At 43.1% G+C, this 19,222-nt stretch overlaps 1 protein-coding gene across 8 annotated transcripts in view; it reads left to right on the forward strand.

The window, feature by feature from the left end:
* The window catches only part of MID1 (midline 1), a 329,164-nt gene that overhangs the window by 207,981 nt on the left and 101,961 nt on the right, over positions 1-19,222 (forward strand). For 6 of the 8 annotated variants that reach the window (XM_034757148.1, XM_034757128.1, XM_034757165.1 and 3 more), the window contains one exon: positions 4,465-4,581. The exons of the other annotated variants lie outside the window; for them this stretch is intronic. In XM_034757148.1, coding sequence (XP_034613039.1) covers positions 4,465-4,581 — 117 coding nt within the window. The remainder of the gene's footprint in view (positions 1-4,464; positions 4,582-19,222) is intronic. 8 annotated transcript variants of the gene reach the window in all.

Here is a 19,222-nt window from a genome sequence, read left to right on the forward strand (position 1 = left end):
TTTTAAAATTACATGCACAATTTTTCACATGATCCGAAAAAATTGGATGTGAAAAATGGTGAGTTCAAAAAGACTCAGCAGGCAAAATCTGATGTGTAATTTGAGTGCATTCTTTTGAAATTTCTACTCTAGCCATCAGTTCCGCAGAGACCGAAAAGCAGGAGTAGCAGCATGATCTTTTAATTCAGTTTGATAGTATTTGGTAGATCAGAAGGCTCTTCAAAGACAGTAAGAATCGGGGATCCAATAGGAGTGACTGTGGCTAAATTCCTCTTTTTGAGACTTATTTTTTCAAGTATTTTTGAGATTGAGAGGGTTTTTGTTCCATAAGCAACTATAGACTCTTTTTGTCAGTGGCCTTTCTCTGACATATAAAACATCAGAAAGATGAGGTGGATGATGTAGTATCTTTTAGTGGACCAATTCTGTTGGTGATGTAGACAAGCTTTCGAGCTATACAGAGTTCTTCTTCAGGGCTGGGAAATGTACTCTGGTGTCACAGCTAAATACAAGATTAAACAGATAGTTTCAAATTAAACTATATGTTCAATTTTGTAGTTAGTTGTGACACTGGATTAGAACTGAAATTGTCACAGACAATAGATTCGAAGGGCAATGGGAATGGAGGTTTCAGCATGGCAGTGAGGAGTGCAGGCCACTGGCTGCACAAAAATGGGGGTCACTCTGAGCCCGCACTCCTGGGCAACAGGCTCAGTGATGAATCTGCATCCAACCCTGACACAGTGCAAGGGCCAGGCCTCCCCCAGAAACAGCCCTGGGCCCTGCCCCTCTGCGCTGGACACACCGCACTAGCCAGCAAGGGGGACAGTCTCACATGCACGCCCATCCCTAGTCCCCAATCCATGTGTGGGCAGACAGGTTCAGCCCAGCAGGATCCAAGTGTGGAGGGGCTTAGTGTGGGGGATCCAGGTGTGGGGTGAGGGTTCTGTGTGAGGCAGTTGAGTGCGGGCAGCTTGGTGGGGGGGGTGTCTAGGTGTGTGGGGGGGTCTGGATGCAGGGGATGGAGCTCAGCGGGGAAATCAGGGTGTGGGATGGGGACAGGATGCACGGGGGTTGGGTGGACGGGGGGGCAGCTCCCTGTACAGTGACTCCTCCCCCTGCAAGCTGGGGAGCTATGGGGACAGGAAGTGGGGGTGGAGCTTCCTGCAGCTGGGGGAGGGGTCACCATATGGGGAGCTGCCCCCCCGTCTACCCAACCCCCATGCATCCAGACACTACCCCTCTCCCCACCCAGACTCCCCTGATCCATACAGTGGAAGAGGAAGTCTCGTCCCCCACTAGCCCAGCCAGGACTAGCAGCTGGAGCCCAGCAGCTCTGGGTGTAGCACAATAGCAAGTGAGAGGGACAGAGTCTCGCATGCATGCCCGATCTCCTCCCCCACCACCAGGCTATGATTTACGTCTCCCTCAGCTGCTCCCAATGCCTGAACCAAAAGTTCCTGCTTGGGACAACTGCCCAGGAGGGGTGCGTGAATCAATTATTCTATGAGGAAAGAGTAAAATCTGTGGGAGACATTAACTCTGTGCTTGCTCAGTGGTGCAGAATTCCCCCAGGAGTATAATTCTGAGCTCAAATCATATAAACCAGGAGTATTTCCATTGAAGTCATTGGTATTATACTGAAGTATTATAAAAACTGAAGTGAGATCAGAATCACAACGCTTGAGCAAAAGAACTTAAATTCCTGAAAAAGTGTTTTATATCCCAAATGTGCTGGTAGCCATTTACATCCTAGTACTCTTTGTATTTAGAATGGGAAGTACCATAAATATGGTCATAAATTTAACTACTGCTTGCTGTAAATGCTGAGTTTTTAATGGCACCCATTGACAGTCCTAAGTCTCTCATTTCTGCCATCAAAATAACAACTCTGAACAATTTTCAGACTTTGCAGATGACATTTGCTTAGCTGAGCTAGAGAGGTTTGTAATTTACTCTTAATATAAGACAGTGGTTCTCAAACTTTTGTACTGGTGACCCCTTTCACATAGCAAGCCTCTGTGTGTGACACCCCCCCACACATAAATTAAAAACACTTTTTTATATATTTAACACCATTATAAATGCTGGAGGCAAAGCGGGGTTTGGGGTGGAGGCTGACAGCTCACGGCCCCCCCATGTAGTAACCTCATGACCCCCTGAGGGGTCCCGACCCCCAGTTTGAGAACCCCTGATGTAAGAGGAAGCAAGGGGGCAACAGTGACTCAGAAGCTCCTGGGACTACTCCTGGAATAGTGCTGTTGATGGTACCGCTCCTTGTTCAGGACTGTGTCTAAAATCACAAGCTGCACCTCACCTCCTTGTATCACTTCCTATAATTGCATGTACTATATTGTAAAATCCTGAGTTTCACACTTTTGGAATTAGTTTAAAAATATTGACGTTTTAATTCTGTGTCTAAAGATAAACTCTAACTTGTCTTGTTATAAACAAACAACATTTTTGGATGGATTAAAAGACCATACTACTTAGCACCATCATGAGAGGCTCAGAATATTGGGGTTGAGGGAAATGATGACTAAGTAGAGGAAATCTTTCCATGAAACTGATGGGAAAAGAGAAACCAGAACAGAAGTGTTCCCTTGTTGAAAATAACCCTGTTGTCAGGTAAAAAACTGTATAATTGACAGGGCCGGCTCTAACTTTTTTGCTACCTCAAGCAGCAAAAAAAAGGGCTGCCCTGCCAAGCCCCTCCCCCCCACCGAGCGCTGCCCCGCCGGAGCCCCTCCCTGAGCACCCCGCTGAGCGCCGCCGGAACGCCCCCCGCTGAGCGCCGTGCCGCCGGAGTGCCCCCCCCCGTAGAATGCCGCGCCGCGCTGCCCCCCGCCACCCCAAGATTGGCCGCCCCTTACCAGGGGCCGCCCCAAGCATGTGCTTGCTTGCCTGGTGCCTGGAGCCGGCTCTGATAATTGATAACTTAGGACCGGATTTAGGGGCAGGTGACCGCATGGGGTGCAGGGCTTGGAGGGCACCGAGCTTGGGGTAATGTAAATTATTCAAAAGTTTAACAAATGAGAGGGGGTGTTGAAGATGCTCCGCACCTGGGGTGCCATTTGGTCTAGGGCTGGCCCTGGCTAGCAGTTGTTGTCTGTGCTTGCACTGCGGCAAGCTCTTCACTGAAATTGATCCATGTGAAAGTGTCCTTTTTGATTCATGTTTTGCTCTCTTGAAACATGAGGCTGTATAACTGAGCTCTCTTGTTTAAAGGGGCCCAGACAATATGGTCAAACTTTAAAACTGATTACAGACAGGCAGCTGTTTGCCACAAATATATCTTGTTCAGAAGTCATTTGCTAGAATTGTTAGGCTGTAGTCAATGACACTTTGTGCTTGCCTTGCCCCATAACTAAAAAACATAAAAGGGAAGAACAAAACTCATACCACAGTGACACTTTATATTATGGTGAGTGTGTATACATAATCTATTAAAATGTGAAAAGTGTGTGTGGGGGGAATGGTAAACCATTGAAATATTTGTTAAAATATGATATTCTCCACACAAAAAAGCCTCACCATATATATAAGGAGAAACCCTTTACAATGACTAACAGATAGAGAGGACGAAATTGTTAAAGGAATACATTGCTGGTGCATCCGTAAGTAAAATGCAATATAAAATTAACAGAAGTAAAAATAGAGGTTTTTCTATGTATCCAACCCAAATAGATTCTGTAAAATAGAAGAGGAGAAATTGGTGCTGATGCATGTGAATATAAAGGTTGTGGAGAGGTGCAAGGTCTGCAACTCTCACTATCTTCAAGGGCACACACTGTCCACAGCCACTTCACTCTCACTGCAGAGGAATACGTAGTCACAGAATGACATGCCCTTACCTTGCCCTTCCTATGTTTCCTGTCTCCTCCTGTACATTGGTGCCTGGGGTGCTGCTGTCATGGTCACAACAAAATTGTGGTAGTTCCACTGTGTTTTGGGCCTTCCTTATCTGAAGGGGGAGGGGACAGGATTTGAGTCAGTAGGGTTAACTACCGCACATATGTCTCTAAGGCTACAATTGAAGGTTTATTATTAATCTACAGGTTTGAAAAAGTTATCTGCAGTAGGATATAATGCCTGCATTCTGTCACTGGCCCTTCGCTTTCCCCACCCTAGAGAACAATATTGCCCCCATAAATAAAAAATTCTGGTCTAGATACTTGGTCAGATTAGTTAACATGTACGTTAATGTTGTTTTTGTTGCACGTGTTTAAATGAAAGCAGAATTTTCCTACTGTTTTATTAAGCCCATCAACAAATCGGTCTGTACTCAATGTGTTGCATCATCGCTGACCTTCTTCTGATGCTTCTGTTGTAGCTCATGGGGCTATGTGACCTTAATGGAAAGAACAGCTCCATCAGTTACAGCAACGGCCATCCTCATAATGCCTTTCCACTTTTTTTTTTGAATTGCCACCCAACTCACTGAATTAGCCCCTTTTTTTGCAGGGGGGAATGGTGGAGCAGCACTCCAGAAGTTCAGATGCTTTCCCAAACCTCTCGTCTAAAAACTGGACTAAAAGTCTCATGCAAACAGGATGTCATGAGATTTCTGTTTCTGGCTGGGTAAGAAATATTAGAAGAACTATTTTTATTTACTTCAGTCTTTCCAGTCCTGCCCTTGTTGAGAAAAATAATCTTACGCATATTCTACAGAAATGATCTAAAAGTGCTATGTCTATGTCATACTGTTGCCTTTTGGATCAATAACAATAGAAAAAGTCGTACTTCTTGTTAAGGGTAACTATGTGAGGGGGAAAATGAGAGAAATAAAATGAAGAGTTAACTGTACTTTTTTGAACCTTGAGAAGGTTTGAGTTTGGTTTGAATTTTGAGCAGAGTTTGAAATTGGCTCCTGCTTCATCCACATCAGCTTGCACATTCCCAGTTGAAACCAATGCAATTTACTTTGTCAAATAAATCACCACTGCTCTTTAGAAAAACACACAAACAAATCCACCTCAGAGCAGTGTTGTTAGGATCCCATTGCTGTTAATTCTGTCCCATTGAAGACAATGGGGCTTTAGACTTCACCGTTTAGTCAATGGGCACAAGACCAAAGTCCATTGTGGACAAATTTGCAAACTACACTGCCCAGTTGTTGCCTACATTGACATTGCCTCTTAAATAAAAAAAGCCCAGTGTTAAACTCAGTAGTGTTTACAAACTAAATTATCTGGTTATAAACTAAATTATCATCAGAAGTTACACATGCATGTGTAGGAGTGATTATTTTCTTGATTACCGATGTGTCTAGTTAGTAATGAAACTGTCACTAGCAAGAAGGAAAGGGGGGGGGAGGGCATTGCTTATTTTGCGCACTTTTACAGACATATTCTAGGACTGATAAGAGTCCAATTCATCCTGAAGTCGGAGACGGGAGTTTTCTTGTTGAATGACTACTGTGCACATAGTGGGACTATTAATCTGTTGTCACGTATTTTCCTTAGAGGAATTAGTTTCCTTCCTGAGGAGGTCCAATAGGTCAGGTAAATATCTGAGTTTGGAAGCTGTTTGTATGAGTCCTGCCCTGTTAGACTGAACATTTCTACAAAGAAACTGTGAGAGGAAAGCTCTAGGAAACCTTACCGTGCAGCTATGCAATACAGTAATGTCGGGGAGCCATTTTAACTGTGTATGATAGATAAAAGGTCTCCTCTTTATTGTGTAATTTGAGAATCTAGCTTGTTAGGAATCAGTATTCAGTTTTGGGTTTTTTTGGTTTTTAGTAGCATTGGCTGAGTAGAGATTAAGAGTCAGATCGTGAAGCTTTTACTTAAACCAGCCCTTGCTTATGCAAGTAATCCCTGGTATTACTTGATCAAATAAGCATTATCCAGTGTACAGATTCTAGAGTCAGGCCCTAAGAAATTTGAATCTATCACTATCCATCTGTTCTCTTATTTTATACTTAGGTTGTAAACATTTTGGGGCAGGGATGGTCTTTTTGTTCTGTTTGTACAGCGCCTAGCACAACTGGGTCCTGCTCCATGACTGGAGACTGAGGCTCGTAGGTGCTTTGATAATACAAATAAATAATAAAATAATATTTCAATTATACAGTATTTACATTGGTTCATCTGGCCACACCCTGCCTTAATTTACACCAGTGCAAATCAGAGTAATCCCATTGAAGTAATGGAGTTATTCTGGATTTGTACTGAGGAAACAGAGTTCAGAATCTGATCCATAGTGTTTTAATTATAAACAAAACAGACAAGCATATGCCTATGCAGCTCTGTTAAGGGCTCTCCCTGTTGTTAATACAGACCTGTACCACGAGAAGTAGAGATGAGCCTGAATCAAATCCTCAAAAAGCGAGGAGTGTTTACAGTATGAATCTGAGGCCAAGACTACACTAGAAAAGGTTTGCCAGTGTATACTATACAGATCTAGCTATACTGGCAAAGCTTCCTAATGTAGACACAGCAAAAAAAGAACTCTTGCTTGTATATGTCATAGCGGTTCCCGAAGTGAAATAACCTATACCGGCAAAATCACTTTGATGCTGGTTTAACTGCATCAACACTAGGGCTTTTGCTGGTATACCTATGTTGCAAAAATATCACCCCCCTCACTGACATTGCTATACTGGGAGAAGCTTCTAGTGTAGATCTGGCCTGACTGTGAAACTCTTGTTCACAAGGGTTTATGAAAACACTTTTGATCTATGTGAGTTTGTCCCCCAGTCCCTGAATTTCACTTTGTGCTTTAGAGTCAAATACATCCCAGCCATTTTTTCTGAAACTAGCTGTAGGATATCCAAAAAGGTTCATAAAGCTAAGCCAACCTTTTACAAACCTGCCCTGAATTTTGAGCTTGCAGCCAGCTGCCAAATTGGCCATGTTTTGGTTTTCACTGCAAATATTTAACACAGTTCTAGTACTGTGATATAAAGTCTCCTTGGCTGTTTGGAAAGTGCTTCCCTAAAAATATCAACTTCACTTTCCAAACTGTGGATTTGATATTTAGATATTTATTTTGATATACACATTGGCCCTGTTAAAAAGGAGCACCTACCCCTGCTCTGGGCACTACTTGACTATTCCTAAAAATAGAGAGCTCTTGTGTAACTCTCTCTTTTAACTACAAATCAACTAATTCAGAATAACTCAGCAGCAATAAACATATGGAAGATCTCTAAAGATCTCCCACTAGAACCTCCCCCCTCCTTCAGCCTGGAAAAACAAATGGGCTTCAGAGCATGCCCTGAAAATTAGGGCTATTTCAGACCAAGAGGAGAGCATGTTCCAAAGTATATACAAACTAATTCCTCATTGTTTCACCATAAGCCACAGTGAATCCTGATCAAATGAATGCAGCTGTTGCGGTGCTGTAACATAAAAGAGAGCCAAAATATGGTAACTAATTTACTGTTCAGGGATTTTTAAAATATACATTTGGAGGAGATTCATTATTGGTAATTCTTCAGTGAGGCATTTATAAACTTATCCTCTGAGGTGATCGTATCTTCTTTCATTCAGAGAACACACAGAGAAGAAATAGAACCAGCATGACAAATGAGCAGTCAGAAATCTGCAACAAGAAACCGCAAGAACCTCAGGCTAATCCAAACCAAGCTGAAAAACCTTTTGGGAAGGAGATGAGAACTCTTTCATGGGCTGTTAGAAAAATTTACTGAGAGGCTCTCTGCTGACCAGGTCACTGAGGGCAGAGTCACCAAGGGGAGGCTGCAACAGCCACAACCTCCCATCTGCTGGCAGGATTGTAAGAATTCACTGCCTAAAAGTAGGCAATGTTGGCTGGGGAGGAGTTGTCCCCTCAGTAATCTTTGCTGATGGTGACCCTATGGAGCTCTGAACATAACCCGAGGGTGGGCTGCCTGTTCTCACTTATGGTGAATGCTCCCCTGGGGTGTCAGTGACTAGGATGGCACAGGGAAGTATTCCAAATACTTCAGACATCTGTAAAAAATTCAGTGATTCTGGCCCACAAAATGAATACTGCCCATACTGAAGTGTATCTACCCCACAGATAGTCCCAACCTTTGCTCTAGCTGTTTAGAAGTAAACAAGCAGATATCCAGAGCACCAAAGTCATGAAGAAGTGGACATAATATCATTTACACTGCCATAAGACCACTGGCAAAAGAAAAACAGTTGCATCCTGTCTTATCCCGAAGAGGGTCTAGCTTCTTATTTGTGCTAATTGTGACCCCAAACTATATTCTAGCTTCAGAAAGTGGAAAAATATACAGTGCCAGAGTCCCTTCTTCAAGTGTTCTGATGTTCACTATGTTTGGTACTTTGACTAGAAAATTGCTACTTGTTACAAAACTATGCATACAAATTGTAGAAGTATACGATTAAACAGATGAAATGTATATTAAAGCTGGTGAGATGAGGGTAAAGCATGATTTGAACTATGTTAACTGGTGTGAACTAGGGTATGACGGTGTGAACTAGGGTATGACTGGGTGTACTAGCCCCTTTAAGGCCAGAAAATGAGTAATGAAGGTGGGTCCCCAGGTCTGCCTAGAATGGCTTCTTCCCTGCAGCCTATCAGAACTCAGCAGGCTCAGCTAAAAGGAGTTAGTTCCTGGCAGGGACTAGAGGAGCAAGGAAGGTGCTCTTTGCTGAGGTTTGAGACAGAACCAGAAGACGGGTTCTGGTGACATTGGCATTCTGTGGAGAAGAAATTCAGCCCTGAGATAAGGGTGAACAGGAAGGGACTACGTGGGAAATGGCCCAGGGAATAGCAACAGCTATTTATAGGGTCCCTGGGTCGGGACCCAAAGTAGTGGGTGGGCCCAGGTTCTGCCACTGGCAGGATGGCCTAAGCCCCAAGAAGGGGATAAGACTTGTATAGCCCCAAGAGAAGGGCAGGACCTAAAAAAATCTCCAGGGAGAATGCTCTGGGGGCACTGCTCTATACAAGGGCAGACAGGGACTTAAAGCTAGCCAAGAAGGGTCTGAGGACTGAGCCCAGAGACAAAGCTAAAGACATTACTTAGGGCACAGGGACAGGCCCTGTTGGACCTTTTACCCTGGAAGGGGTTTGTTTGGTCACATGTTGATGTGTGTGACTTGGCCCAATGGTGGAGCCACTGAAGGGCAGTGTTGACAAAGGCAATAGCTGACAGGGCACAGCAAAAAGGGACAGAGAGAGTGAGTGCATGTTTGTACCTACCTGACACGAGATGCTCACGAGAGGTTAGTGTGCGCCATCATATGGGGCTTAGGTTGAGTCAGTTTTTACAAGACCAGAGAATATGACTTTAGACTTGCAAATCAGATATTCAGCTTATGTAAACTGTTATAGACAGGTTGAAGTTGGTGGAGCTATGACATTTTACACTAGCTCGGGATGTGTCCATTGGAATGTACGGCTCTCCGTGTTCCCAGATTAAAATGAGGCCATTTGCACCTTTCTCACAAGAAACCACTGAGTTTTGTGAAACCCTTATTATTCTTGAATAACACAATGTTTGTGGGAGACTGGAGAAAGAGAAAAGTGGTTTTGGGAAAAGACAGCTCATCAGGCTTCTGAAAAGAGATCGAGTCCTAGAAGTACACATGGAAAAATGGAAGGTAGGGCACTCAGAATGCAAACACTTTGTTTCAAGGAGAGGAAAAGATGTTATCTGAAGGGAAATGGAAACAGTGGGCAGCTCAGATCAACAGGGTATATCCAGCACAACCAGATTAGGTAGTGTGAAGCTACAAAAGAATATTTAAGGTGGAAAGCTTACTCTGGAAGGTAGACATTCCTCCTGGTCCTTATTGGCAGAAACTGAAAACTAGGAACTTGGTATGTGAGTGATAGACAGAATCATCTCCTTTATTAGAGAAAGACATCTCTGTATTCTGAGAGGATTTATTTAGGACATCTGAGGGTGTCTACTAATTCTTTCTGAATCCAGAGACAAATTGAAATAGCGGAGAGTTGATCTAACAGCTGATACCAGACTGTGGAAGAACTGAGACAAAGCAGACAAGAGGGGAAAACCAAGTCCTATATCAGCCCAGCTGCTTCACATTGTAGCAGCGATTGAACAGCTGCACAAAATAAACATTCAGTCACACACATCTATAAGCATTGTACCTTGCTGGAGGTAATAGCTAAGACGTACAACATTAACCTACAGTTAAAACCCTCAACAAAATGCAGTCTAAAACTATAGTCTGAAATAGGGTGACCAGATAGCAAGTGTGAAAAATCGGGACAGGGGTGTGGGGGGGTAATAGGTGCCTATATAAGAAAAAGCCCCCAAAATTGGGACTGTCCCTATAAAATCGGGACATCTGGTCACCCTAGTCTGAAAACCTTTTCAAGAGTAAAGATAACTTTCATGATTTAGCTCTTACCCTAAAAATGGGCTGTTACTGGAATAAATGCTGTTAAACCACATAGAATTGCATTGTGTATTGTAATTTGTCTTGCCTTTTGATATTTTGCTTTTTATTACAATTAAAACTAGTTTAATATAGGGCAAGTCCTTTAGTCCCCTAGCTTGAACTACAAAGAAGACTAATTAAATGGGCCCTTTTCTGTAGAAAAGACAGACTTCTGACCAAACTTTGTCTAATTTGGTTTCCAAGTGACTAATAACAATTAAAAGATATTGAATGCCCATAAGAGAATTGAAGAAGATTGGCCATATTGGGTCAGACCAATGGTCCATCTAGCCCAGTATCCTGTCTTCCTGGACAATGCCAGGTGCCCTAGAGGGAATGAACAGAACAGGTAATTATCAAGTGATTCATCCCCCGTTGCCATTCCCAGTTTCAGGCAAACAGAGGCTAGGGACACTTCAGAGCATGGTTTTATATCCCTGTCCATCTTGACTAAAAGTCATGGTGGATCTATTCTCCATGAACTTATCCAGTTTTTTTTTTAATCCTGTTATAGCCTTGGCCTTCACAACATCCTCTGGCAAAGAGTTCCACAGGTTGACTGTGCATTGTGTGAAGAAATACTTCCTTTTGTTTGTTTTAAACCTGCTGCCTATTAATTTCATTTGGTGACCCCTAGTTGTTGTTTTATGAGAAGGAGTAAATAACACTTCCTTATTTACTTTCTCCACACCAGTCATGATTTTGTAGACCTCTATCATATCCCCCCTTAGTTTTCTCTTTTCTCAGCTGCAATGTCCCAGTCTTATTAATCTTTCCTCATATGGAAGCCGTTCCATACCTCTACCTATAAGTAGATCATTATGAGCAGCTCAGGCTGAATTTTTCAAATTTCAATTTTGCAACAAAAAGAAAGGGATGAATTTTTCATGAAAAATTGTCTTTTTTTTTTTTTGGCCAACTCTAAGACTATATGAAATAAGAGCTGGTTAGTGTAAAAATGGATCTCAAATGGTATATTTCCATACCTTTGTATCCTAAGTCTAATTCTTAGAATCATGTTTCCAGTGCGAATATTCACTATTACGGATTCAGTTCAGAAATGGCTTTCTGTGAGTATTTTTGCCATGCTTCCTCAGATGAGTTCTCTGACACTTTGAGTGCACAGATAGCATTGTTAGAGCATACCAATAGATTCCTTTACTTTATGCCTACTATTCTTTTTTCCTTATGTTTAGTCCAGATGGTGAAAGCATTCCTCACCAACTGCTGACCTGAGCAATGCAGGCTGGCTTGGATGTAAAAGGACAAGAATGTGGGGGGAGGGGAAATTGGACTTTTTTTTAAATTTTGGTTTTTGATCAAGACAGAAAAATGCTGTGATCATATTGTCATGAGTTTGTTCAGCAGTAACTTTCAAAGAACAACTTGTAAGAATTTTAATGTTTTTTTTTTCTTCAATGTAGAAAGGCTAAGTGTAATTACCTGCACTTCTTAACTTTTGCTGTTGTATTAAAACTGCTTAATATCTCTTACATCTTAAGTATGAGGCAAGAAAAAAAATGGCCCGTTACATCCTTTTGTTGCTCACCATTGGTCAGTAACCATGAATTTCTTTTTTGGACATAATTATAAGAGATAGAAGAGCTAGTATATGGCCTAAAGATAAACTTTTTACAAGCATGAATCTATTGTAGCAACAAACTGAAGTCTTTTGAATTCAAACTGCCAGAAGAGGGAGAAAAGAGAGAAATGGGGAGGATGGGATTTATAGGTCAGTCATTGATTTCATTTAATTAATTTTTTGTGTAGCTTTAGGAATACAAATCTGTCTGAGATTTAAAAAAAACAAACATTAATTTTTCTGTCATAGTTTAGCCAAATTACAGAGTGCTGGCAACCCTAGCAAAGAGTATTCACAAGCATCTTTCTGTGCACAAACAGCCTTGCCTCATACTGATGTATTTGGACTTTTACACTTAGGGTACGTCTATACTACCCTCGGATCGGCGGGTAGTGTTCGATGTATCGGGGATTGATTTATCGCATCTCATCTAGACGTGATAAATCGATCCCCGAATCGATGCCTGTACTCCACCTCGGCAGGAGGAGTAAGTGGAGTCGACGGGGGAGCTGTGGCGGTTGACTTGCCACTGTGAGGACGACCAGGTAAGTCGAACTAAGATACTTCGACTTCAGGTATGCGAATAGTGTAGCTGAAGTTGCATATCTTAGTTCAGAAACACACACCCACCCACCCCAGTGTAGCCCAGGCCATAATATCTTAATTGTTTCAGCATTACTTCAGGGTGGAATGGCTCCTTCTGCCTTAACTCTATCACACATTAGTGCAGTGATTGCTTATTGTCTGACAAATCCCTATGATTTCTTTTTTAGAACCTATAAGCTTAAACCTAGATTTCTCTTTGGCATGTACACTGTGCTGCATCAGATAGAGAAACCTGGCCAGCTTCTTTAAAGGCCCATGGTAAAATTTTCAAAAGCACCCAAGTCACTTAGGGTGCAATCCACAAAGCAATTGAGGGGCCTAACTTCCTGATTTAGGTTTCTAAATCCCCATGTGTGGCATCACCATGATCCATGAAACTCCTTCTTGACTGCTGCCTAGTCCTGTAGGTGCTTAAACTCATTCAGCATCTAACTTTCTGCTGTAAAAGTTCTGTAGGCACCTAAGTTTTAGACCCTGGGGCATGTGCACGGCTGCTTCCTGTCGATGCCCAGGCACCTATCTTCCCGCCCAAGCCCCAGAGCAATTCATGAACAAGGACGCTAGGTGATTGTCTGCCTTAATCACACATGGGATCCAATCCAGTTAGGTGGCCTCTGAGAATGTCTACTGGATCCGGTCCCATTCAAAATCCTATTGGAGGAGGAGGAGGTGGTGGTGGTGCTGATGCCCACCTTATAATGTTTAGCCCAGTGGTTAGAGCACTTACCTGGGATGTGGGAAATTCAGGTTCAATTCCCACCCCTCCTTTGCTAAAGGGAGAGACAGGATTGGAATGGAGCTGGGATGGGGTGTCTAACCACTGAATTATGGGATAGTCTCATGTGTAGCTGTCTCAGTCTCTGCTGTTGAATAAATAAAGAGCCACTAGGAGCAGGGGGATTGGATCCTGGGTCTCCCACATGGATGCCCTAACCACTGGACTACAGAATCATTCTCTCACTCTGTCTGGCCCAATGACTGCTCCACAGTAGCTAAATACTATAATTAGCTTTGTGAGAGAGGAAATGATTCTATAGTCCAGTGGTTAAGGCACCCACCTGGGAGATGGGAGACCCCAGGTCCAGTCCCCACACACAGTGGAGCTTTATCAGCAGGAGAGATTGAGGGAGCCCCACATCTGAATATCCCATAGCTCAGTGGTTAGAGCACCCTCCTGAGAGGTAGGTAGGTGCTTAGGGCCAGATTTTGCCACCCTTAGTCACTAGAAATAGAACCTTATTCTGTGAACAGGCTTTCAATAGGACTAATCAGAGTAAAATAATACTCAATGTCAGAGTGGCTAACTCTGGCCCTTACTAAACGGAATCTCCTGCAGAGATTGTCAAAGCCTGAAATCATCCTGGCCCAATGGGGGCTGTTGTCAGTTATGTCTGGGGTAACTTGCATGAGGTCATTAGCTCTGTTTTCTTTTGAGTAGTGTTCACTCCTTAAGGCGCTGCAGGTCAGATGATTAGTTAGAGGGAAAGCTAATGGGTCAGGATTCCAAAAAGGGGCATCTAAATGGGATTTGCAAAGCTCCCAAAAACCTAAGGTTGATTTCCTGTTCCCAGGTGTCCTGGGATTTAAAGAGATGTTCATATCCCCCTCCCCTCCTGTAAGCTATTTAGTGGAATGAGCAGTTAAAAAAAATTGACACTTAAATTGTTCTTCTGAGGTGATCTCTAGAGTTAACACCCCATTAGGCACCTAACACCCGATTAGGCACTTAACACACTTATGAGCTCTGAATAAATAATAATTTAAAAATAAATAACTGAGCTGAATGGAGGAAGGGAAAGAGTTCACATCTCTCTAAGCTATTGTTTCAGGTAGACTCCTACATGGGATTGCTGTAGAGCCTGGCAGCGGGATTGAGATCCTGCGGGTCCTGCAGGATCCGCTACCAGAACAGTGAGAGCAGGTGGAAGTGGGATTAAAGAATAGTCCTGCACATAGCTCTAGTTTGAGGCTCTTTGTCAGCAGATTCAGACAACAGAGTATTAGTTACATGAGTTCATATTTGGAAGGTTTTGTTCACAAACCTAAGTGTAGATTAGAATCACAGAATCATAGAATATCAGGGTTGGAAGGGACCTCAAGAGGTCATCTAGTCCAACCCCCTGCTCAAAGCAGGACCATCCCCAACTAAATCATCCCAGCCAGGGCTTTGTCAAGCCGGGCCTTAAAAACCTCCAAGGAAGGAGACTCCACCACCTCCCTAGGTAACACATTCCAGTGCTTCACCACCCTCCTAGTGAAATAGTGTTTCCTAATATCCAACCTAGTGGATACTAGGATTCTGATTAAACTGATAGCATATGCCTCCCTGTCCCATTTAGATCCACCACCGCTTGGAGACTCTTTACTGAATGCCTCTGCTAGTACATTCAAGTCCCAAAATACTCTGAGGCTTCTGTTTGTGAACCACAACAGAATGAGGCTTGAATTGCTCTGAGGCTTTCTTTCATGCAGCCTGATGTGTGACTAATTTGAAAGCCTCAAGGTAGTGTGACATATGAACTAAAAGTAGAGGGGACAAGTAGAGCGGTTGCAAAACCTCATGACAACAGATTTCTACATGTGAGAGAGAGGAGACAGACACAGTTGGGAAAAAAAGGAGTAAGTAGAGATGGACAAAACTTGATAGGTTGAGTGGTGCCTATATGAACTTCTTTGTCCCATGAAAGGGCTGAACTTTACGCCACCTTGTTTCTTTGCAAGTTTTTCAATAGATCCTGGATCTAGCTAGCCCACACATACCAGAGGAAAAACTTCTTACAGTTTTTCTGCACTTCTGCTTCCAATTGTGGCTGAAACCAGGAAGCTTGAGGCCTATTAAACTTGAATATGGGGAGCAGGGCTGGGAATAAAAATTAGCCTAACTATTGTATACTTCAGATAAAGGTTGCTTTCTGGTTTTGTTTAACTCATGATTGAAACTAGTTTACTGTAAAGATGGTGCTCTCCTCCCCCCAAACTTTAGAATTCAAATAAAAAGGGAGCTGGATCCAAAATGTCGCTGGTGTTGTACAGCTCCTATTTAACAAAATATTTTAGAAATGAAATGTTTCAATTTTATTCGGGGGGGAAGAGGGGAATCCAGTTAGAATGAGCAAATCTTTTGGGAGTGATTATTGTTTAAACCATTTTATCCATTTCCAATCATAATTAAAGTATTTAATAAAGAAAATAGTCTTGCTTAATCTGAGTGCATAAGTTAATACTTTGAGCAATACACAGTGCTAGCTGATAATTCATCTTTGCAAAGGAAGATTTTGTTAATGAAAGTTAATAGCCTCCACTAAGGGCTTGTCTATACTACCGCGTGGAGTCAATCTAAGATACGCAATTTCAGCTACGTGAATAGCGTAGCTGAAGTCGACGTACTTAGATCTACTTACTATAGTGTCTCCACTGGGGTAAGTCGACAGTTGACACTCTCCCATCAGCTCCACTTACGCTCCTCGTTCTGGTGGACTACTGGAGTCAATGGGAGAGTGCTCAGTGGTCAATTTATCGTGTCTATATACTAGATGCGATAAATTGACCCCCGCTGGATCGATCGCTGCCCGCTGATCCGGCGGGTAGTGTAGACAAGCCCTAAGTTAAGACACTGCAGTTTGTTTGTCACTTCTTTGTCAGTTGATATGCTGAGATCTGTGCATCTATGCTTATACTTAAAATAGTAGGCTTTAGCTTTATATTGGTGCATGGCTCTTACACATCTGCATTGCATATGTTTATGAAGGTGTTTTCTGGGGTGGAGTGAAGTGGAGTTTGGAAAGGGTGATGGGCACGTGAAACCAGTTGCAGCTCCCTAATCCTGAGCTTCCCAGCCTTGGCACAAGTTAAAAGTTGCATTGGAGCAGCTCTGACTAGCATAGAATCCAGGTGTACGTTGGGATTCCATCCGTGACCTCTTTCCACTCAGCTTCCCAAGAACTCAGTTTGACTCCAGACTTCGTCACTTAGGTACCTTTATTTGTCATGCAGCAAGACTATGCTGAGCCGCTCAGACTCAAATATGGGGTGTCTGTAGGGTAACCAGATGTCCCGATTTTATAGGGACAGTCCTGATTTTTGGGTCTTTTTCTTATATAGGCTCCTATTACTGCCCACTCCCATCCCGATTTTTCACACTTGCTTTCTGGTCAGCCTAGGTGTCTGTGTAGTGTGAATGCAGGGTATATCACATCTCCAAAGTTAGAGAAACCCTCTCCTTTTATATACATTTACACATCTCAGTGCATTTATTATACACTCTATCACACATTTTGGTTACTTTGCAGGAACCAATTGCTGTGCAGCATGTTCTGTTCATGTATAGTTCATGCTTGACTACTCCTTACCTCATCTTTACATTCCTAATTTATCTTGTCCGTTGTTGTTCTTGTTCATAGTAAATGGTTCCCTGATGTTCTCCCTCTTATCTTAGCTGGCTCAGACATTCTGTCTTCTGAGCCTACTGACGTATTTACTTATCTTATTTAGTACAAAACCATCAATTTTCAACCTAATGATCTGTTTACCTCCCTAATTCTCTCTTTCAAGAAATGAGGCCTCTCTCCAGGTGTTAATTACTCATGTCAGGCCAGACCTCAGCTCCACCACACCCTGATCCCTGACAAGATTCTAATGCATCCCCTATACCAGGGTTCGAGGGATGGTACAGGAGGCAGTGAAGCCACTATAATTAGCTTTCCATCAGCAAAATGCTCCCTTGCACAGACAGAATTGTCAACTGACCAACTCTGGATATATTAGGTCCACTTCACTCCAACAGCTTACCAGAGAAGCTGGCATTTTAGTGCCAGTTCACCTTTACAAAGAGAGAGAGAAATGATGAATAATCCATGGAAGAAAACTAGAGTAGAAAAAAGTAGAAGTGGGAGTGTGGGGAGAAACTCTTTTAAGGCCCCAATCCTGCACTATTGTAATCACTGGGAGTGTAAACAGTTTAAGGATCAGGCGGCCTGGGGCTAGCCAGCCCTGTTTATTCAGCACACCTGTGCAATAATTAACTGCGTTTTAGGCAGAGTGGAATGGACCAATTAGGGTCAGGTGAAACACCTGGGCCTCATAAAAGGGCTGAGAAGAGTTAGTTTGCAGGAGGAACCACATGGAGCAGCCTGGGTTCCTGTGAAAGACCCCAAAACAGGGTTTGGATGAGATGTTGAGATAACGAGGGGATGCCAGAGAAGGAGCCTGGGAGTCCAGGCCAAAGAGAGAGAGAAAGAAACTTAAAGCTGGCCCAGAAGGGGCTGGCAATAGGGTCCCAGAGGGCAGGCTGAAGAGAAGCCCAAGTGGGTGTGTCACAGTTTCAGGGTAACTGCAACTGTATCTCCTCCCTCCCCCACCCCCAGTTCCTCTCCAGGACTTCCTAGTCAGGTCTCCAGCAATCACCTGTTTCTAGGCAGGGACCCTTGTCCCCACCCCCTTCTGACAGGGGGTTTTAAGGCTGCACTGCTTTCTGGCTTAACTGCAATATCTCCAGCAAGCCAGTCTGCATAACAGCCAGCACCTGTGCTTTGGTTTCTCCCTGGGGGCTACGAACAGTGTATTGCCAATAATTACCATGCAGCTCTTTTTAAGCAAGCACATTTATTCTTATGGTAAAAACATTTCAGAGAAAACAAACAAATAGATTAAAACACACTAAACATACCTGGAATCATCAATCATTCTTATGGGGCCCTAGTAGGCGAAAGTCTGTCCAACCTTTGTGCAAGGGTTAGGGGCTTCTGGACAGAAGATTCTGTCCATTTACTGGATTGGAAAAAAGGCCCGGTGTCAGTTCAAGCTCCTCCTTTTATACCAAAAGCCCTTTCTTTGTCTCACAATCACTAGTTCAAGCTGGGTTTTCCAGAATTTGCACACTTCCCCAAGGGTGGTACCTCTGTAGAGTTTAGTCTCAAATCACCATGACCCCCACCCCCAGGCTTTATATTTCCTGTAGGAGCTGTGCTAACCCTCCCCCATGGATTAGCATACAATCCTACATAAACCATTCATAGAGTTAAGACAATATGGTCCCCAAAGATGCTGCATGCAGTTGCAATATCTGTCACAGGGTGAACAAACCTTTTGTTTGTGTAAAGTTTTGTTGCACTTGTGTTTGGACTTTTCTCACCCAGGTAGATGGACCGGACTAGATATGACTTAGCCAGAGGGCTAAATTGTGGAGCAAAGCAGAAAGTCACAGGGACAAAGGTGATCAATAGGCGGCACTAGAGGCAAGCATAGCTGTGACCAGGTGCCTGGATGGGCCACACTGAGAATGCCACTCTCAGGCAGACTGCAAGAAATAGGGCAGACAATTCCCCCCACCCTGCCAAATGGGTAGTTTATTGTATAATTAGATTCACCAAGCCAGTAACAAAAGAGCTTCTGCAGCATCACACTGGTTAAACAGAAGCCAAACACAATCACCTTTTAGACATTCCAGGACTTGGCTCTCATCCAGACAAACAGGCCTAATATAGTGAGAGGTTACTGAAAACTCATTTTGCCATATGTGAGGTTCTTACTGATCCCAAAGGGTCAGACACTTATCCCAGATGAATGTGTATCTCAGATCTTACCAAAATATCACGCTGTCAGCAAATCCTTAATAAACTAACCAAAGATTTAACAAAAGAGTTATATAGTTGTTAGATCATAT

The sequence above is a fragment of the Trachemys scripta genome, chromosome 1 (assembly GCF_013100865.1).
Source record: "Trachemys scripta elegans isolate TJP31775 chromosome 1, CAS_Tse_1.0, whole genome shotgun sequence".
In the NCBI taxonomy this organism is placed as follows: domain Eukaryota; kingdom Metazoa; phylum Chordata; order Testudines; family Emydidae; genus Trachemys; species Trachemys scripta.